The 17,500-nt window shown below is 37.8% G+C and overlaps 2 protein-coding genes and 1 long non-coding RNA gene across 8 annotated transcripts in view; 2 read left to right on the top strand and 1 right to left on the bottom strand.

Moving 5' to 3' along the window:
* The window catches only part of LOC138047515 (uncharacterized), a 12,101-nt gene extending 10,826 nt beyond the window's left edge, over positions 1–1,275 (top strand). For 2 of the 3 annotated variants that reach the window (XR_011131860.1, XR_011131861.1), the window contains one exon: positions 664–1,275. This is a non-coding gene — a long non-coding RNA (uncharacterized lncRNA). The remainder of the gene's footprint in view (positions 1–663) is intronic. The other variant, XR_011131862.1, reaches the window with a different exon arrangement.
* Positions 1–6,375, bottom strand: part of LOC138047513 (beta-ureidopropionase-like) — a 30,219-nt gene extending 23,844 nt beyond the window's left edge. Inside the window, exons 1-7 of one of the 3 annotated variants that reach the window (XM_068894395.1) lie at positions 6,218–6,375; positions 5,700–5,871; positions 4,661–4,748; positions 3,533–3,627; positions 3,339–3,423; positions 1,282–1,358; positions 249–303 (exon numbers count right to left, since the gene is read on the bottom strand). In XM_068894395.1, coding sequence (XP_068750496.1) covers positions 249–303; positions 1,282–1,358; positions 3,339–3,423; positions 3,533–3,627; positions 4,661–4,748; positions 5,700–5,871; positions 6,218–6,318 — 673 coding nt within the window. In that variant the 5' untranslated portion in view covers positions 6,319–6,375. The remainder of the gene's footprint in view (positions 1–248; positions 304–1,281; positions 1,359–3,338; positions 3,424–3,532; positions 3,628–4,660; positions 4,749–5,699; positions 5,872–6,217) is intronic. The other 2 variants (XM_068894398.1, XM_068894397.1) reach the window with 2 other exon arrangements.
* A 267-nt stretch (positions 6,376–6,642) lies between these two features.
* The window catches only part of LOC138047512 (acetoacetyl-CoA synthetase-like), a 19,841-nt gene continuing 8,983 nt past the window's right edge, over positions 6,643–17,500 (top strand). Inside the window, exons 1-10 of one of the 2 annotated variants that reach the window (XM_068894392.1) lie at positions 6,643–6,931; positions 8,863–8,966; positions 9,673–9,790; positions 9,873–9,983; positions 11,863–11,960; positions 12,543–12,657; positions 13,818–13,899; positions 15,591–15,732; positions 16,861–16,941; positions 17,261–17,385. In XM_068894392.1, the coding sequence (XP_068750493.1) occupies positions 6,817–6,931; positions 8,863–8,966; positions 9,673–9,790; positions 9,873–9,983; positions 11,863–11,960; positions 12,543–12,657; positions 13,818–13,899; positions 15,591–15,732; positions 16,861–16,941; positions 17,261–17,385 (1,091 nt within the window). In that variant the 5' untranslated portion in view covers positions 6,643–6,816. The remainder of the gene's footprint in view (positions 6,932–8,862; positions 8,967–9,672; positions 9,791–9,872; positions 9,984–11,862; positions 11,961–12,542; positions 12,658–13,817; positions 13,900–15,590; positions 15,733–16,860; positions 16,942–17,260; positions 17,386–17,500) is intronic. The other variant, XM_068894393.1, reaches the window with a different exon arrangement.

Below are 17,500 nucleotides of genomic sequence, written 5' to 3'. Positions count from 1 at the left end.
GTGATATCTTGAGCTGAGCTGTAAATTGTTTTTTCTCCACTATAAACATCAGCAGGAGATAATTATTATTTTTGGACGTCACAGGTATGTCGGTGTTTCTTGACAGGGTATTGAATATATCTGTTAACAAACGGGATGTCAGACATGTCGGGGCCAATAAAAAAACAATGAACAGTCAAAACCTAAGAGGTTTTGGAAGGGTTTGACTTAAATTATTAGTCAAGACAATAATAATTATTATTACATACCAAATTGTGTCTGAAAAACTGGGTGTCCTTTGTCACCCTCCATGTAATATGTGGACTTTGAGAAACATGAAAACAAAAAAAGTTAAGCAATGCTCTCCTTTGAATTGCAGAGTCTGAAACTATACAAATGGGTACTGCAATATTACAAATGAAGGATATTATTATTTAAGAAGACAACTTAAAATTTAGTAGAGAATTAGTAACTGTTGTTTACGAATGGCAAACCTAAAGAACCTATCCAAAAGGAACTTCTTTTTAAACCAACCCCAATACACTCTTCAATTCTACTCATTGCAAGTAAAGGGCACTCGGATAAAGGGTAGAGATGACACATCATTGTTCACAACTATACCAGTCTGGCAGTCTGTCAGTCTGGAATATCTAACTCCACTAAACTGGCTTTCTTTACATCTAGTGTAGAAAGCATACTACTATATGGCGCAGAAACCTGGACCATGAAGAGAGACCTACAAGAACGACTTGATGGCACCTACACTAGGCTTCTTATGAGAGTGCAGGATCACCAAACCAAGGAACAAATATAAGGGGAATATTCCCCAAATATCAACCATCCTCGCACAGAGAAGGGTACGCTTCGCAAGCCACTGCACTCGAGCACAGGACCAACCAGTCTCGAGGGTGATATCCTGGGGACTCCCGTGCTCCAACAGAAGGAGGCGACCTTTCACCTACATGGATGTTGTGGCTTGGGACTTAAATCTTTCAGTGGATGACATATGTAGCCTGATGAAGGAAAAAGAACTCTGGCGTTCTCTTGTTCAATCCATCTCGACTGCGGTCGATAGATGATGATGAAGATGATAACAGTATTAAAATGAAAAGTACTGCAAGATCAAAATATTGTGAGTTGATAACCATTACTCCTAAGGGGAAACATCACAAGGGATTGAAGTTATTGGAAGTTGTAGAGGTTAAAGAGCAAGATCTGACTCAAAACGACTGCAGTGATATAGGGCTAAGTTGTATATTTGACTCTTACCATGGAAAAAAATAAGATGATGCAACTCATTACCTCATTAAAATCTCCAACCCTTGGAATGTGATTTTTTCTTGTTTTTCCTAAGACTGACCCATTATTTGAAATTATAACTGCAACACATTGTAACAAAAATAATCATTGTACAAACCACAGACTGATCAAAAAACCTACGCAAACACAAAGAAAGCAATTGAAAGTAAACTTAGTTGCTTTCACACATGCAAATCACCTTGCAGGAGGCAATTAATAATCATAAATCACAAAAAATAAAAAACTTGCTCTTATTACATTTTATGGAAAACGTATATATGCATGACCCTCAGTTAAAAGCATAAAAATTTAGAAGTATCACCTCAGTCAACAAAAATAAATTGATCACCATACCCAGATTAAAAAGCTGGCATTACGAGCCCTGACCCTGTGTCACAGTATCAATTTGGAGATTGTGAGTTTCACAATCCTTCAAATTTCTGTGCTACAAACACCCTTTGATGCAGCTGCACCAAACCTTCCTTAGAAACGAACGCCATTATATTAATTAGCTAGTAATCATTTTTATACCAATTTATTGCACATTACTATTAGAGCAGTTTTCAAATGAATGTCAAAAGTAATGATGCCATTGCTGTGGTTTTAGTTTTGCTTTGTTATAATTTCTCATTAACTCTATACAAGATGATGAGTAATTACTCTTAGACTGCCAATCAGAAGTATAACATAGTATTCATTTAACTAGCCAATCAAATTGATGAGTAAAACAATGATTAGTATTGTTTTTGCATTACATCATCTCTCTCATGCTGTACAGCATTTTATTCTGTGTAAACACAAACAGCACGCATTTTCTTTAGTTTTTTTTTGTAAAAATAGGTTTTGAAAGCCTTAATTAAGTTCTGAATTACTTTCCTTACTGACACAGAAATGCAAAAGAAATATAAAACAAGAAAAATCTCACAACCGTTCCGTTTATTTTTGGCTGTGATCAACGTGGATGCCATTTTTTTTTAGCACAACAACAATGCCGAGTGTTGTTTTTGCTTGCATTGGAGAATCAAAGCCAGTCTACCATCGCTAGGTCATAAAAAAGCCAGGCCTTATAACATTAAATTAAATCTTTTCCCAGATAATCTGTAAAATGTCAGCTTCTCTGAAAAGAATGTCTTCCGTTTTTGGTGCAATGAAGACCAAAGCACAACAACAGGACTGCATGTTTGTTAAAAAAAGAGAGAGAAATCAGCAACCAAAGCATTGGATGTGAAATGGCCAGCAAAGATACACATGTATCTAAAAAAGCGGGAATTTCAAATACAAAAGAAATGGGTAGCATGCTAGAGAAAGCTGCTGATTAAAAAGTATTTTTCAACCTTGCTCAGAGCCCTGCCGTATTACTGCAAAAACAAAATTTAATTGTGAATTTCTAAGGAAATTCTTTAGTGTGTACTTACATTAAAAAAATTCTGCTCCTTGAACAAGTGAAAAGTAGCCACAATGTTTTTTCCCCTCAATCATTTATTTTGTTACTGTTTTCAAAGAAATGCAGCTCTAAATTCAGAGGAATTCAGATGGAAATGCCATTGAAAATTCCCAGTTATAATGGCTTGACAAACTGACATGAAAATACATGAACCCTTTTGATTGGCTAGTTATTCACTTGACATCAGAACATGATAGAACATAGACCTTATGCATAAATGGCAGTCACATTTATAATTCTTTTGTCCACGTGCAAATTAGCCTACCAAGCCTCACTTTAGAGCAAGAATTCTTTTCAATTCAATTGTATGGTATCGAGGCTTGGTAGGCTAATTTGCACTTGGACAAAAGAATCATAAATTGACCTCCATTTATGAATAAGGTCTATTCTCTATGCTTGGCCAGGAATTACAAAGTAATTGCAGGATTGGTTTTACTCTTCATTGACTAGCTAATACTAGTTAATTAATACTAAATACTGTTCGTGGTTGGCTGAAAATGATAATTGCTTGCGCTTGTGATTGGCTCTGTAATAATATTGCATTCCTTTTGGTTTTTGGACAGTCAATTGAAAACTGCTCTACACAGCAATACAAATATAGGAATCAAATATGCACCTGCAGTGTTGAAGAGTTTTTCTTGATTAACAACATCTCTTTCCAGAATTGGACAAACGATGACCATGTTGTGCTGTTTGGCAAGCTGAGAGATGAAACTGTTACTTACATCAATAAACAGAAGAAAAGTTTGCAACAAAGTCATTAAGTTTTTTGCCTTTGTACAGTATTTATAATGAAAAATGTTATTGTACCTCGTGGCACAGCTTAATGGTAGATCCGTCTTCAGCTGACTCAGCCAACTCAGTCCAAGGATGCTTTTCACGAGTACAAAAAGCAAATGGCATCGCTACATGGCAAAGAAAACAATTCTTATTTTGAGAAAAATGTCACCATTACAAGATACCTACTGCATAAGGCAGAGGCTTCAATACAAGTTGAAGTTGGCAGCTGGTTTGATTGAAATTAAACTGACTGACAGGGCTGTCAACTCTTCCGGATAATCAGGGAGACTCCAGATTTTGGATCATATCTCCCGGTTTCAAGATTATGGTCTGAAATCTCCTGATTAATCACCAAAGTTTGTCATTTCTAGCGAGAATCGACTTTCACAACAATAAAATTTCAAATACAAATGTGTTGTTTTTCAAGAGTTATTTTAACATCTATAATAACAAATTTCGAACATTTCATAAACCCTGGAAAACAGTTCATTGCTATTGACGGATTGTAATTTAAGCAATAATGTGATTGGTTCAAAATAAACCAATCAAATTAAACATTGCAAGGCCAAATGACATGTTTTTCGCGTGTTTTTTTGACTTTTTTGCTTAGTTTGCGTACTTGTGTCAAATCGCGGAGATTGAAGATGTCCATTGATTTTACTTTGCTTTAGTAATTTTAGGACTTTTAACTTTTGGTTTCCAACTTGTAAAGACAAATGTAGCTGAAAAAATTGTAAAGATTCCTGATTTAAATATCATACGTTGAACGGAGTTAGCAAGTATTTTTCATGTAACAGACGTCATATGATGTCACAGGTGTTATGACATCATCATCTATTATCCCATCCCTACCAATTCTCAATATTTGATGACTTTGGGGTTGACAGCCCTGGACTGATATAATAATCTTAGGTTTGAAAGAATCTGCCTTTAATTTCTTCAATTTAAGAAAAAAAAATGGCCGATTTCTCTGAGTGAAGAAGCCGACACTTTTGTCAGCTGTTGGTAAATTTATTATTGAAACCACTACGTTCTAAGGAAAACCGAATATTTTAAAGTTAGGATTAAAAACTAAACATGCAAATTAGACAGTAATGCGCTGTCGTCATTTTATAAGTGATAAAATTAGAGGTACAGCATTTATTTAAGAGCACATACTCCAGCATTCCTGGAAACAAATGATGTTCACACCACACAAGGCTGCAGTATCAGTTATTTCTTTTATTCTATCATGAAGAGCAGACAACTGTAAAATAAGACAACAAATTCACTCAAGAGATGAAAACAGATAGTATTAATAAATTTACACAAGTTTCGCTTTATCTAAGGGGCAAGAAGTGCTGTTTAAGTGAATAATGATTATGAAGTTTGCTATGGTGATAATAAAAAGGTAAAGTCTCTTTTACGAGCCTAGAGAGGCCCATCAGGCTGGCACTTATCTCCAGTTTCTATAGCATGATGCGACTAGGAGTATTTCTACTCCCTCTTGATGGGATACTAGTCCATCGCAGGGTTACCCCAAGCATTTTTGTCGGTACCCATTTATACACCTGGGTGGAGAGTGGCAGTAATGTGGGAGTAAAGTGCCCAAGAACACAACACAATGTCCCCGGCCAGGACCTGAACCCGGACCACTCGATCCGGAGTCAAGCACTCTAACCATGAGGCCACTGTGCCTCCCACGATGATGGTGATAATACCCAGTATTAATTATACTGATATTACACATTTTTACATTTGACACATAATCAAATGTACCTTTCAACCGTAACCTTTACTCTCCATGAATGACACCTATAGATCTTAGTCTGCCTAATGCCAAACAAATCTAGGAGTGATTAGGGGTTAAGCATATCCTCAGTGAAAGGTCAGTTACAGATCCTGCCCTAAAACCTGGAATATGAAAGTTAGTTTTAAATGTGTAATTAAACACTTTCATGTCCAAGGGGGCCCGCATTGACAAGTAAAATTGTCTGGGGTTATGACAGTTAATTCTATAAGTGTTAGATAAACTAATCTCTGTATATTTCCGTGTGAAGCAAGAAGGCTTGAATTTGGTAAAGCCAAAAAATACTTTGACGCACTTTTCAGTGCTAGAAATTATGCCATTTTAATAAAATTATTTAACCTCTTGAGTGGACACAGAAGTTGTCAAAGGGATCATAGTTTGTGAATGGAAGAAGATGTTGTTAAATACCTGATTTGCTAGTGGTACATTTGTAGGCAAAATTATCTTATTTTGCACAGCACCTACTCTAACAATGCGAGGCTTTCGGAGTTGTTCTTCCTGGACACCAAACTTGTATCCAGCCAGTTCAAAGTTTCTCTCTTCAGCCAAACTCAATGCCTCAGATGGTAACTCTAATTTGCTGCTCAAAAAGTGAGAAACAAAATTAAAAGTTACCTCTATCAATTTACATTAAGCCTTTCAAGTTGTCATTTGGCAATGCAAATCGACCGAAAGATGGGTGTGAGGAGGCAGTGGGGCGCAAAACAGTGGGTAGACTTCATACCACTGTTATTCCGATTAGACCTTGCTAATTAAGTATTGTTATGTTCGCTTTGTTCTTTTGTTTTGTGGACATTAATTATTTCGGACCGGTACATGAGAGACCAGGCAAAACAGCACAGGGCAAAAACTAGTCTAAAACTGTACGGATCTTACGACAGACGGAGAGGAGATTGTGCGCTAGTAAAAGATTCACGACAAAATACCTCACTGGTTTGCCATACAAAATCCTATTTACTTCCTCTAGTTCCCTCGGTGGAAGATATTTTTCCAAACAACTCTCCAAGCTCGTAAATTCAGCTGCCATATTTTACGAAACTCACAAGCTAATAAGATGACCGCGCGTGACAACGTTCCAAAGATCGTATGATGTTACTTTACTTCCATCTAGGGTGGGGAGAATTCATTAGAAACTGTCAACGTGTTACTTTTGAATTTCATTCATAAAATGTCAAAACATTTTAACTGTAAAAAGATTGTTTTTAAGAAGTAAAAATTGAAGCGTGGAAGAACCAACATAAACTAAAACAAATCTTTTGAAATCTAGAAACGACTGAAACTATCCCCTCCCTTACGTCCTTTTTTTGTAATTAAAGAACTTTAATAAAATTAGCAAGTATTGCAAATTGTCTAAAATTCTTGACTCCCTATTTATTTACGCTTTGACTTTATTCGTTTTGAAGTCCTATCTTAAGTTTTTAATGAAACACAATTTGAATCTCTTTTTACCCGCTTCCCGACTCCCCGATCCAGGGCTGTGACGTGGCGCGTCGAATTATTGGTCTCCTGTTGGGAAGATTTTGAGATGGCGTCGGTTAGGGAGGAATTACCGAAGTTAATGTGGAAACCACAGCCTGATCGGGCAATTAACATTCAAAGGTTCAAATCATTTGTGAATCACGCGTATGATATTCATTTAGGTTTGTATACCGCCTTAAAAAGTCAATTAATAGTTCAGATAAATCAGGATAAATTCATGCGCCGATCTGAAAGCTTGACTGGTCGGCCTTATTTGCCGAACGCTGAATGGTTTGCTTTCAATTATGGTATTGCATGTCTGGACTAATAAGTTCTAAGCGCCGATTTCAAGAAAAAAGAACCATAGCCCCCTTTTGAAATATGGCAGGTCTAAAACACAGGTCACATTGGGACATTCCATTTTTTTTCCGCACCCCCCCCCCCCCCCCCCCTATGGAAGGCATTTTTCCGACAGGTCCCTTTTGCTCTGAAATCAGATTCCGACAGGTCCCATTCACCTCTGAAGTTAGATTCCGACAGGCCCCTTTTACTCTGAAGCTTGATTCCGACAGGCCCGTTTTGTGATAGAACAAAGACTCCCGATTCCGACCCCCTAAACTGGAGCAGAAAATCCAGATTCCGACAGGGTCCTTCTTGACATTTAAAAAAATGCCTTCCATAGGGGGGGGGGTGCGGATAAAAAATGGAATGTCCCATTCCACAGGTTATTTGTGACCCACAACCCTCAATTTGGCAAACCCTAGGCCTAAAAACCCTAATTAGGCCTAAGGTTAGCCAAATTGAGGGGTAGGGTTACTTTCCAAATGGTAAAACAATGACCTCTGCAGCGAGTGACCTGTGAAATGTGACCTGTGTTTCAGACCCGCTTCAAAATACCATAACCCTCTTTGTTTGCTCTCCAAAGTTTTGCATAGTCATTGTTTTTATTTCTCGTGGGACCATTGTAAGTGTCAAGAGAAACTGGAAACAATGCGGATGTAAGATTTTGGTTGGAATGCACTTGGTGGGGTCCAGTTAATTCTTTGGAATGGTGTTCTGCAATATTTTTGTTGAGGTCATCCTTTCCTGTCCCCTCAGAGAGGGGTACTCCCTTGATAGGTGTGGAGATGCTCGTTGTCTCTCTCAGGGGTGTTAATTTTGGATTTTGATCTCTCTTAGGATGTTCTGGGCAAAACACGATTATATGTAGCTGTGAAGGTCTTGCATAGAGTGTTTTCACATGACGTCATAGGTTTTCTAATTTTTTTATCTATACAAGCTAAAAAGTTACTTAGAAGTAAATCTTTTTACCAGTTTAGGCCCCACAGCGTTTTTTCGTTTTGAGAACACAGCATTTTGAATTTTTGCCTTGCGTGACACCAAGATAGTAACTGAGATAAAGCTGTCTGCTTCCAAAAACAGTTTTGCCTTGTTATTTTTGGCAAATTAAGCATTAAAAGCTGTAGAAGACATGTTTATTTAGTTCAGCTCACAAGCAAAATGAGAGGGCTTTTATCGCAAACAGATCAGGTCTAGACGTTTTGTTGATTTGAGGCCACCATATTGGTGTCCCTTAGAGGAACACCAACAAGGCATCTCCATACATAGCTCTGTAAAATTGAGTGACATATTTTGGCAAATAACTTGAGACATGGAGAGTTATTTTTGAATTAGTCTTTTGTTGCATTTTTTTTTCTTTGAATGCATACACCTTAGTTCTTTTAGCATTTCATTTTCTTTGAACGGTGTCAGATTTTGTTTTTCATTGCGTGACAGTGAAAACACTTTACAGGGTTGCACCTGATATCTTTTAAATATGGTATCTTTTTGGGGTCAAAAACAGCCTGGGCCATGCCCATATTTGTCTCCTTTAGGGGTTTAAATCAAAATTCCTGATGAGCATCCCTGCCCCTATCATACGTGAGTCCCAGCTGTTCCCCCCACCTCCCCCCCAGAGAAATGCACGGAAAGTCGTGCTACATTATTTTTCCTTTTTTAACCAATCGTATTCTTGCTTTGTGGCATTGCCATAGCCACACCTATCGTCTTTGCTTAAACTCCCTACTGTCAATTAAGAAAAGGTTATGTCAGTGATATCATTACCTGATTACAGAAACATATGAGGAGTTGCGAAAATGGAGTGTTACGCACTATACAGATTTTTGGGAGACGTTCTGGAAGTATGCAAACATCATTCACTCTCAGAGTTATGATGAGGTACACAATAATTTTTAGGGCATTTATCCTTCCAAGAATTTGCCCTTGTCAGTGGACGTAAAAAAATGATATTTGTAAAACTAAATTTAACATTGTGCTTTGTATGCTTTTATTGTCGATTAGAAGATCTTGGTGTTCAATATTTCTTGACACATGGGCTGGTTAACTTTAAAAAGCAAGAGCTTGTTTATTTTCTTAGAAATTTCACAATAAGATGACATGTTCAAAGGTCTGATCTACGATCAAGGATTATTTAAAGACAGAACATATGGTACCTCAAGTTCAACAATTAACTTGGAAAAGGATGTCCCATCCCCAATTAAATGTGAACATACAACCCCTCACAAAACTGTTGAGACAATTATGGAAATGTCATGATAATTTTAGATCTTGCCAAATATAAATAATTATTATGATACCTTTCTTCCCCCTCCCCTCTCCCCCTATGCAATGTTGTTTTCTGTCTAATTTTCCTTGCTAAACATATTTCCCCTTGAAGGAGCACTAACATTGATTTTGGGGGGGAGGGTACATTTTTTTTCACAAAATCATATATTTTCTGCAAAAAAGGGAGGCATAATCAACTTGTCTCAAGAGGTTTTGTGGGGGATTGTAGCTCTCATGAGGCTGCATACTGTGATGTTTATTGTTATTTTATTTGTAGAACTTATCCCTTTGTGAGTTAAAATGAGAAATTTGTTTTAAGGTATTAGATCAATCCAAAGCGATGAAAGACATTCCTGAGTGGTTTCGTGGAGCTCATCTGAACTTTGCAGAGAATCTCTTGCGTTTTGATGATGACAAAGTGGCACTTTACATGGCAGGTACAAAGTCAGCTTTTTCCTGAAATCAGCTTTCCACTTCCAATGTTTGATATTATCTTTTCAATGCTTAACATTTCTGTAGGAGAACGACAGAAAGTTCAGTCTATAACCTTCCATCAGCTAAAAAGAAATGTGACAAGGCTAGCCTCGGCATTGAAAAATTATGGAGTCAAGAAAGGAGACAGGATTGTTGGTGTGTGTGGAATGTAACATCTACCCTTGTATCAAATAAAATATACTACTATAGGGACAATGATTTTTGCCCATAAATTATTTTTAAACTTTAAAGGGGACATGCTTTATGAGAGGATCAAGGTAGAGGTTGTCGGTCACCCCAAAGCGCAGACTGCAGACTGTGCAGACCTTGCAGACCAGGGGTAAAATATGGAGTTACCCTCACTATTATTGAGAGCTAACCATAAACAGGCTAACCTGAATGTTATTTAGGCCTAATTCAGGCTAACCAAATTTTCATTTTACAGACAGTCTGCACAGTCTGCAGTTCTCATTTTTCAGTGTCCCGAACAACCCCCCACTGACAAGTAAAATCATCTGGAGCATTTAACCTGCAGCTACATGAGCGATTTTTTGCTCACGCTGGTGATGCGATTTTTTCAAATTTTGTCACGTCGCCAGAGCGCGATCAAAATCACATGTGTAGCTACCCTTGAACTGGCGATGCAACTGGTGAAAAAATTGCAAGAAAAAAAGTCGCCAGAGTTGAAACTTTTGCAACAAAATCGCAGAGAGAGTTGCCCATGTAGCCACCCTGCAACTTTTTGCCCGTGCTTGCAACGCGACTAAAGGGAATTTAGCCCATGAAATTAAAGGAGTGTTTGTTTATGGTACCCAGGTCTCTTGAAGTATGCGATTCGTGCGGCCTTCAATTTGTTGCCAAAATTTGTCACAAGTGTAGCCCCCCGGTTGGGGGGGGGGGGGGGGGGGTACTTTAGGAATTTCTGGGTGGGGATGTGCCGCTGGGACCCTGGAACCCTGGAACCCTGGAACCCTTAACCTATACCAGAGCTAGTTTCAGCTGGATTTTGCTACCCTATACTGGAGTAAACTCCCCAAATCACTCCTATCCTAGAGTAGCTGTTTTCCAGAAACTGAGGTCGTTAGCACAGTCTAAAGCAAAGCCAAAACAAAACCTTTCTTTCACTTCTTTCTTAAAAAATGATTTATTTATACATGTCCAGCAATGCCAAGCACGTACGTACGCGTTATCAAGACAATAAATTGTTTATTTTTAACCAGTACTAATACCTCTGATTTCCGTCTGAATCCCGATTTTTGACAGTTAATAATAATATCCAGTAGCGTTTTATGATAGTCATCTGTCAACGCTGTTGAGGCTGAGTCGTGAAAATTTAAACTTGCCGATTCTCATTTTTTCATATTTTTGAGTAGCAATTCTTGGTTTCCTTAGTCCAGGTAAAATCTTCAACCAACTGGTCAGTTTCGTGAAAAATGATACCCTATTCTAGATCCAAAAGCCCCCCTTCTCCCCCCCGCCCCGGGGTGTAGCCACCCTCGCGTGCAGGCGACGGGACAAAATTTGAAAAAAATAAGTAAAACTGATTAACTCTCACTGCCAGGGGTCAATGGGTTATAGCTTTTTACATGTACCCTTCTTTATTTGCTGGCACTGTGTTCCATTATAAAAGTAGGGATTAGATTTACTTTAGGGCCTCTTATTACTTAATGTCCTGTGATGAGTTGGGCAGATTTGTTGGTTCAACAGTTTTTTTTAACAAATCAACCAAACATTATCAAAGGAAGCTGCTATACCATTCAATTGATTTTCAAACTGTTCTTTCATATTTTCATGTTTCTGTAATATTCCCCTAGCCTGTCAGACACACTGAATTGAAATATGTATTTAATTCGTTCTTTGGTCCCTCCTAAAGTGACATTATTTTACTTGTGCACAAGCTACAGTTCTTTATTGACAGCTGCTTCCTTAGCTTATTAGAACTGTGAAGAACACCATGTCTTGTAGTCAGGTACCAATAAATCCAATAACAGTGTCTGCTAGATACCCACTTAAACTAAACTCCTATTTTTGCTAGGTTATATACCCAACTGTGCCTTGGCTGTTGAAGCTATGCTAGCTACTGCAAGTCTGGGTGCCATATGGAGTTCAACCTCACCAGACTTTGGTGTTACGGTATTACTTATTAATAGACAGCTCTTTTTTTTTTTTCGTTCAATTTTAACTCAACCAACTTCATGCAAACACCAAAATACACTTCACAGATCAAAACACTTACTGGTAACTAACACATAACAACACCAAAATATGTTACTCAAGAAACCAATACCATTTTTACAAAAGCAGTTTGGGTATTTGTCATAACAGAATTGTATTTCTCCAATTTAATTTTTTCATAAACAAAATTAATATACATGTAGTCTGCAAAGTGAAACTCTTTATTTTCCTCAAGCACATTTACTGTATAGAAAGTACTTCCCTATAAGTATTAAGTGGTTGAGGGTTGAGAAAGACCACCAATCGTTCAGCACACCATATACCATATATTTTTCTGAATGGAGTGAGTTATACCAAAAATTGATGAATTCATGCCAAAACCATCTAGTGATCACGCATGACCAGAGGAGATGCAACATAGTTGGTTTAGTACTGGTGCAATAATAGACAAGTCATTAATGCAACATATATACATTCAGTTAAAAGTAAATTAAACTATTCTTGAAAATGTGCATTGAAAGTATTTATATCTGGTTTCAGGGTGTGTTGGACAGGTTTAAGCAAATAAATCCAAAGATTATGTTTTCAGTGGATGCTGTCAGATACAATAACAAAATACATAACCATTTGGAAAAACTGACTCACGTTGTGCAAAGTAAGTTGCAACTAATGTTTACCTTAGATAAGATTTATTTATTTACGTCCCCATGAGTATCTTTGTGTACAGTGGGGACTTGACCTGCATTTGTGGTGTAATAAGGGGAAATGGGGTTTGGAATCAGAACCAAAAGGTGTGGGAGCTGGAGAGAAAAGAGTAAGAACCGCTTAGCCATCTAAGGATATTATGTCATTCAACCCATGGGTTGTCCTAAAAGCCGGAATCCGGAATCACAGGTCATTGTTTTACCAATACAGAGAGTAAAAACTCCTAAACATTCATAAAAGCTAACCCTAGGCCTAAAAACGTTTGTTTAGGCCTGTTTAGGCCTAATCAGGCCTAAGGTTAGCTTTTATGAATGTTTAGGAGTTTTTACTCTCTGTATTGGTAAAACAATGACCTGTGATTCTGGATTCTGGCTTTTAGGACAACCCTAAGCCATTGACCTCTGGGAGTGAGAGTTGTAACAGATTTTACTGTCTTAACACCTGGCGATTTTACTAGTGAACTGAGGTCATTTTAGGATGCCTGGTGCCTGAGGAATCAATGGGTGAAAGGAGCCAATCTAATTTCAATATTTTAATTTGCTTGGTTGTGGTTCTTTGCGTGAGTGTTTTCATCAGTGGGTTTCTAATGTTATTATCATCACTAAAATCCTGTGGAAATCGGTGGGTCTGATCCATTCTAGTTATAAACAGTTAACACTCTTCATGCAAGTGTGAGAATAAGCAATAAATTAGTGTACAGTCCATTCTAGTTATAGAAAGTTTACACCCTTCATGCAAGCGTGAGAATAAGCAATAAATTAGCGTACAGTCGTTTTTTTCTAAAAGGAAGGTACTAATGATTAAAGTGTTACCATTAAAGTTAAAGTATGTTGCTTTTTTGCCTATACTTGCATTCTACATGAAAACCTGAGCCCTTTCAAAGGAGACCAACAACTAAATATACAGACTGTAAACAATTTTTTTAGCAGGAAATAGAAGAGTCATGCCTTTGAGTACAGATGAGAATGTAAACAATATTCTAAGCATAGAGGACTCCTCATCCACTTTCCATGTTCTGCTTCGCTAAAGATTTACGATAAGATAATGTTCATTATAAAAATGTGCTTTGTTGTCATCAATTTAAATCTATCCTTTTAAATCATTCCACAGGCCTTCCCAACCTGGAAAAAGTTATTGTTATGCCTTTTGTTGGAAAAGCTGATGATATCGAAGTTTCTGGTGTCCCCAAGAGGTGAGGCCTTTCTCCCCATCGAGGCTGTTATTGGCCAACAAAGCAATAATTATTATTGAATATAAATAAACACAACAAATCTGTAAGAAACCCATCTTGCCGGAGGCAGACCAGTTTGGTTAATTAATTTTTAACCTTTATAGATGGTTTTCACTCACGTGACTTGGCGTCCATATTGGTGTACAAAATGTATGCATGGAATCTGCATAAAAATAGAGTTTGATTCCCAAAGGAGAGAACGTCTATTGTTCTTGTATACCAACATGGCAACTGTGACGTCACGTGAAAACGATCTATATAAGGTAGATTGTTCCACATACAAGTTCCGATGTGATTTAGTGATCAATGAGCTCAGTTACTATTTAAATTTATTGTTGATTAAACTAATCTGAATTTGTCCCTTAAAAGGTTAGATTGCTCATGATTAGTGGCTAGTCAATCCAACTTGAAGGTAGTTCCATCCCTAATGCTTAGTTTGGTAGTTCATTTGAAATCACGACTTTGTCATTTTGCCCCTGCAAACTACTGGAACTACCCTTGAATCACTAGCAATACTTTCATTACCAAAACAGGCTATTTGCACTTGTTTATTGATATACCGGTAAGTTGGACCACATGTACACTGTAGATATTAGAAAAACTAAGGACAATGAATGATAGGCCCTTTAGTGTTCAAGGATTAAATTAGCATATGAATGTCTTCATAAAATTATGTATTGTCCTAAGTTGAATGATATTTGAAGCTGGACCTGACACAATCGTTTGATCTCTCAAGTTTATCTCGAAGACCATTAGTGATACTAAGAACAGACTATATTATTCCTAGAGCTGCAAAATGAAGGTCTTGTTAAGCTTAGCAGCAGATACCTGTTTCAATTAAGGTTGATCAGCTCGTACAAGGTTAGGGTTAGGGTTAGGGTTAGGGTTTGCTTTGGTGAAGAGTGTCCAGCTGTAAAAGCCCCAGTAAGTGGTCAAAGGTTCACTGGTTAATTCCTTGTTCTTACAGCACCTACAAGCTATTAGCAATAAATTCAGTATGGCCCAGTGGTTAGGGCGCTTGCCTTGAGATCCGGAGATCCCGGGTTCAAGACACGTTCTGACTTCTGGTTGAATTTGTTCCTGGTAGTCCCTTGTTCAACTTCATAGCTGCACTTGTAAATAGCCAACTAGCTTGCCTCCGGCCAGTTGGAATTCTTAACAGTTGTTGTTGAAATGTTCTGTTCTGTCATGATTGTGTTTCACTGACCCTGAAAAGCCCCAATGGGGAGTGGTCAATTCAGTATGTATCGTATTGTAAATTCATCAAAATTTTCCCCTCACTCCAAGCTCCATTTGTGTTTTCATTACAATTTGATTATTCCTGTGTGGTGTAGTTAAACTGCAGCAACTTCCACCAAGTTTGTTTACCTTTATTCATCACATGCCAGCCAATACTCTTGTCAGATCCAGCATATGCTGCTTACCATTCAGCTTGTGGTGCTGGAAGATAAGCGAGATTGTTTTAGGTCATGCAATCAGGAATTCTCTTTGACTACCCAGTTGCAAGGAAGTGTTTTCGTCGATAATGCAATCTGACTGGTTATTTCATTATTTTATGTTACTCAGAAAATGTGACATTCTCTTTTCCAAAAGTGGTTTTTCTTTTTTATTGTCTCAAGTACCTTAATTTCATTTCCTTTTAATCTTTGCAGCATTCTGTTGTCAGAGTTTACAAAGTTTTCAGATGAAAAACCAATCCTTGAATTTGTACAAGTTCCTTTCAATCACCCCATGTTTATCATGTTCTCATCAGGAACAACAGGGCCACCAAAATGCATGGTCCATTCAGTTGGGGTAAGCAACAACAAATTTTGTCGTAGAAATTATCAAAAGGTCAAAAGAATAGAAATCAAAACAACAATCAAGGGGACTTATGAGAACGTATGTTGAGTTGCATACACCTTATTTCAAAATGGCTGTCATTTTAGTATTCTTTTGTTTGATTGCAAATTGGCCCTTTTGGCCTCATTCGAGTTTAAATATTCTTTTGAATTTTACGTTTGAAAGCGAGGTCAAGAGAGCCAATTTGCAAGGAAACAAAAGAATACTAAAATGGCGGCCATTTTGGAATAAGGTGTATTCATCAACATAATTTTCAGTAACATCAAGATCCTTACCTTTGGCAAATTTGCGTGGAACTAAAGTAGCTAAAAAACTATTGCAGAGAGAGTATTCAGGCCCGTAGGCAGGTTTTTTTGTGGGAAGGTGCGAGCCTCTTGGGGGGAAGGGGGTGGGGTTTATGCTCCGCCTATTAGGTTGTCTGAGACTGCATTTCGTGCATTTTGAAAGCAGTATGATATGAAAACAGATGTCCAAAAGTGAACTTAAAAACGTGTAAAATACTGAAGCTTTTGAAGTTCAAAATGAAATTTTTTTGGCGCAGAGGCTACTTTCTGTATGTATTTTACAGTTTTAGAGAATATTGTCACTATTTAAAAAGAACAAAAATAGAAATAAAGTTGACAATCCATATTATTCACTGGGTTTGCTGCACAGCAAACCATGATGATCAGCAGTGCTGATCATCATTGATCTTTTAGCAGTGTGCCAAGTGCAAGCCCCCTTGGGTACTTCTTAGCAAACTTCCAGAGCCATGTCTGTTAGATAGTGGATGTGCATAAGGGCCAGTGAAGAAAACCACCCTCGTGTCATCCTGGCTCTGTTAAAAGTGTGTAGCCGCCTTAGAGCACTTGCACTTCGTTTTTACTACACAAACAGGGAATCAGATCAATACTATATGTATGGTTTTTTATCAATTGCCTTTTTTACGTCATTGGTCAACAAAAAAGTGGACCTCTGTCGCCTGGGGGGGGGGGGGGGGTGCAGGTGCACCCATCACACCCCCTTCCCTAAAATGAAATTAAGTATTCACAGCAGGGTAATTTTAACCAAAACTTGAATCTGACAAGTATATATTTACAGGGAACGCTGATACAGCATCTCAAAGAACATCTACTTCACAGCAACATGAGCAGAAATGATGTGATAATGTATTACACTACGGTAAGAGGAGGGTGTTATTTTCCACCATGCAGTTCACTTGGTTTCATCTGCCTAAAGTGCTGTTACAGTTCCACCAAGGTCATTTCATGTGAGTCAGGCTAGTGTCTGGGACCAGTAAAGGACAAACAGCTATTTTAGGCAATAGATCGTCTCTGATTTAATTTTTACTTTTTTTTAAATGAGCTTGCTTGTGGCAAAGGCATATCTAAAATAGACAGACTTTAAAACAGTAAGAATGATCATTACTACATCTCCTTTTATGTTTACTGGGGATCATTTGCTCTTCCTAAGGGAATTCAACTGTTTTTTGGTGTTGCAGACTGGCTGGATGATGTGGAACTGGTTAGTCTCTGCAATTGCTGTTGGAGCTTCTGTTGTTTTATATGATGGATCGCCTCTGGTACCAACACCACATGTGTTGTGGGACCTTGTGGACAAAATAGGGTAAGTTTAGCCAAGACTCATTACCAGCGTCTTTGTCTGCTTTGTTCTTCTCCTTTTCCACCCGTACTACACAATACAGTCTTTGATTTAATTCTCAGCTATACCAGTACTTTAA

This window comes from Montipora capricornis, chromosome 4 (genome assembly GCF_036669925.1).
Source record: "Montipora capricornis isolate CH-2021 chromosome 4, ASM3666992v2, whole genome shotgun sequence".
Taxonomy (NCBI): domain Eukaryota; kingdom Metazoa; phylum Cnidaria; class Anthozoa; order Scleractinia; family Acroporidae; genus Montipora; species Montipora capricornis.
Note: the sequence above shows the minus strand (reverse complement) of the source record. Positions and strands in the feature narration are given on the sequence as shown.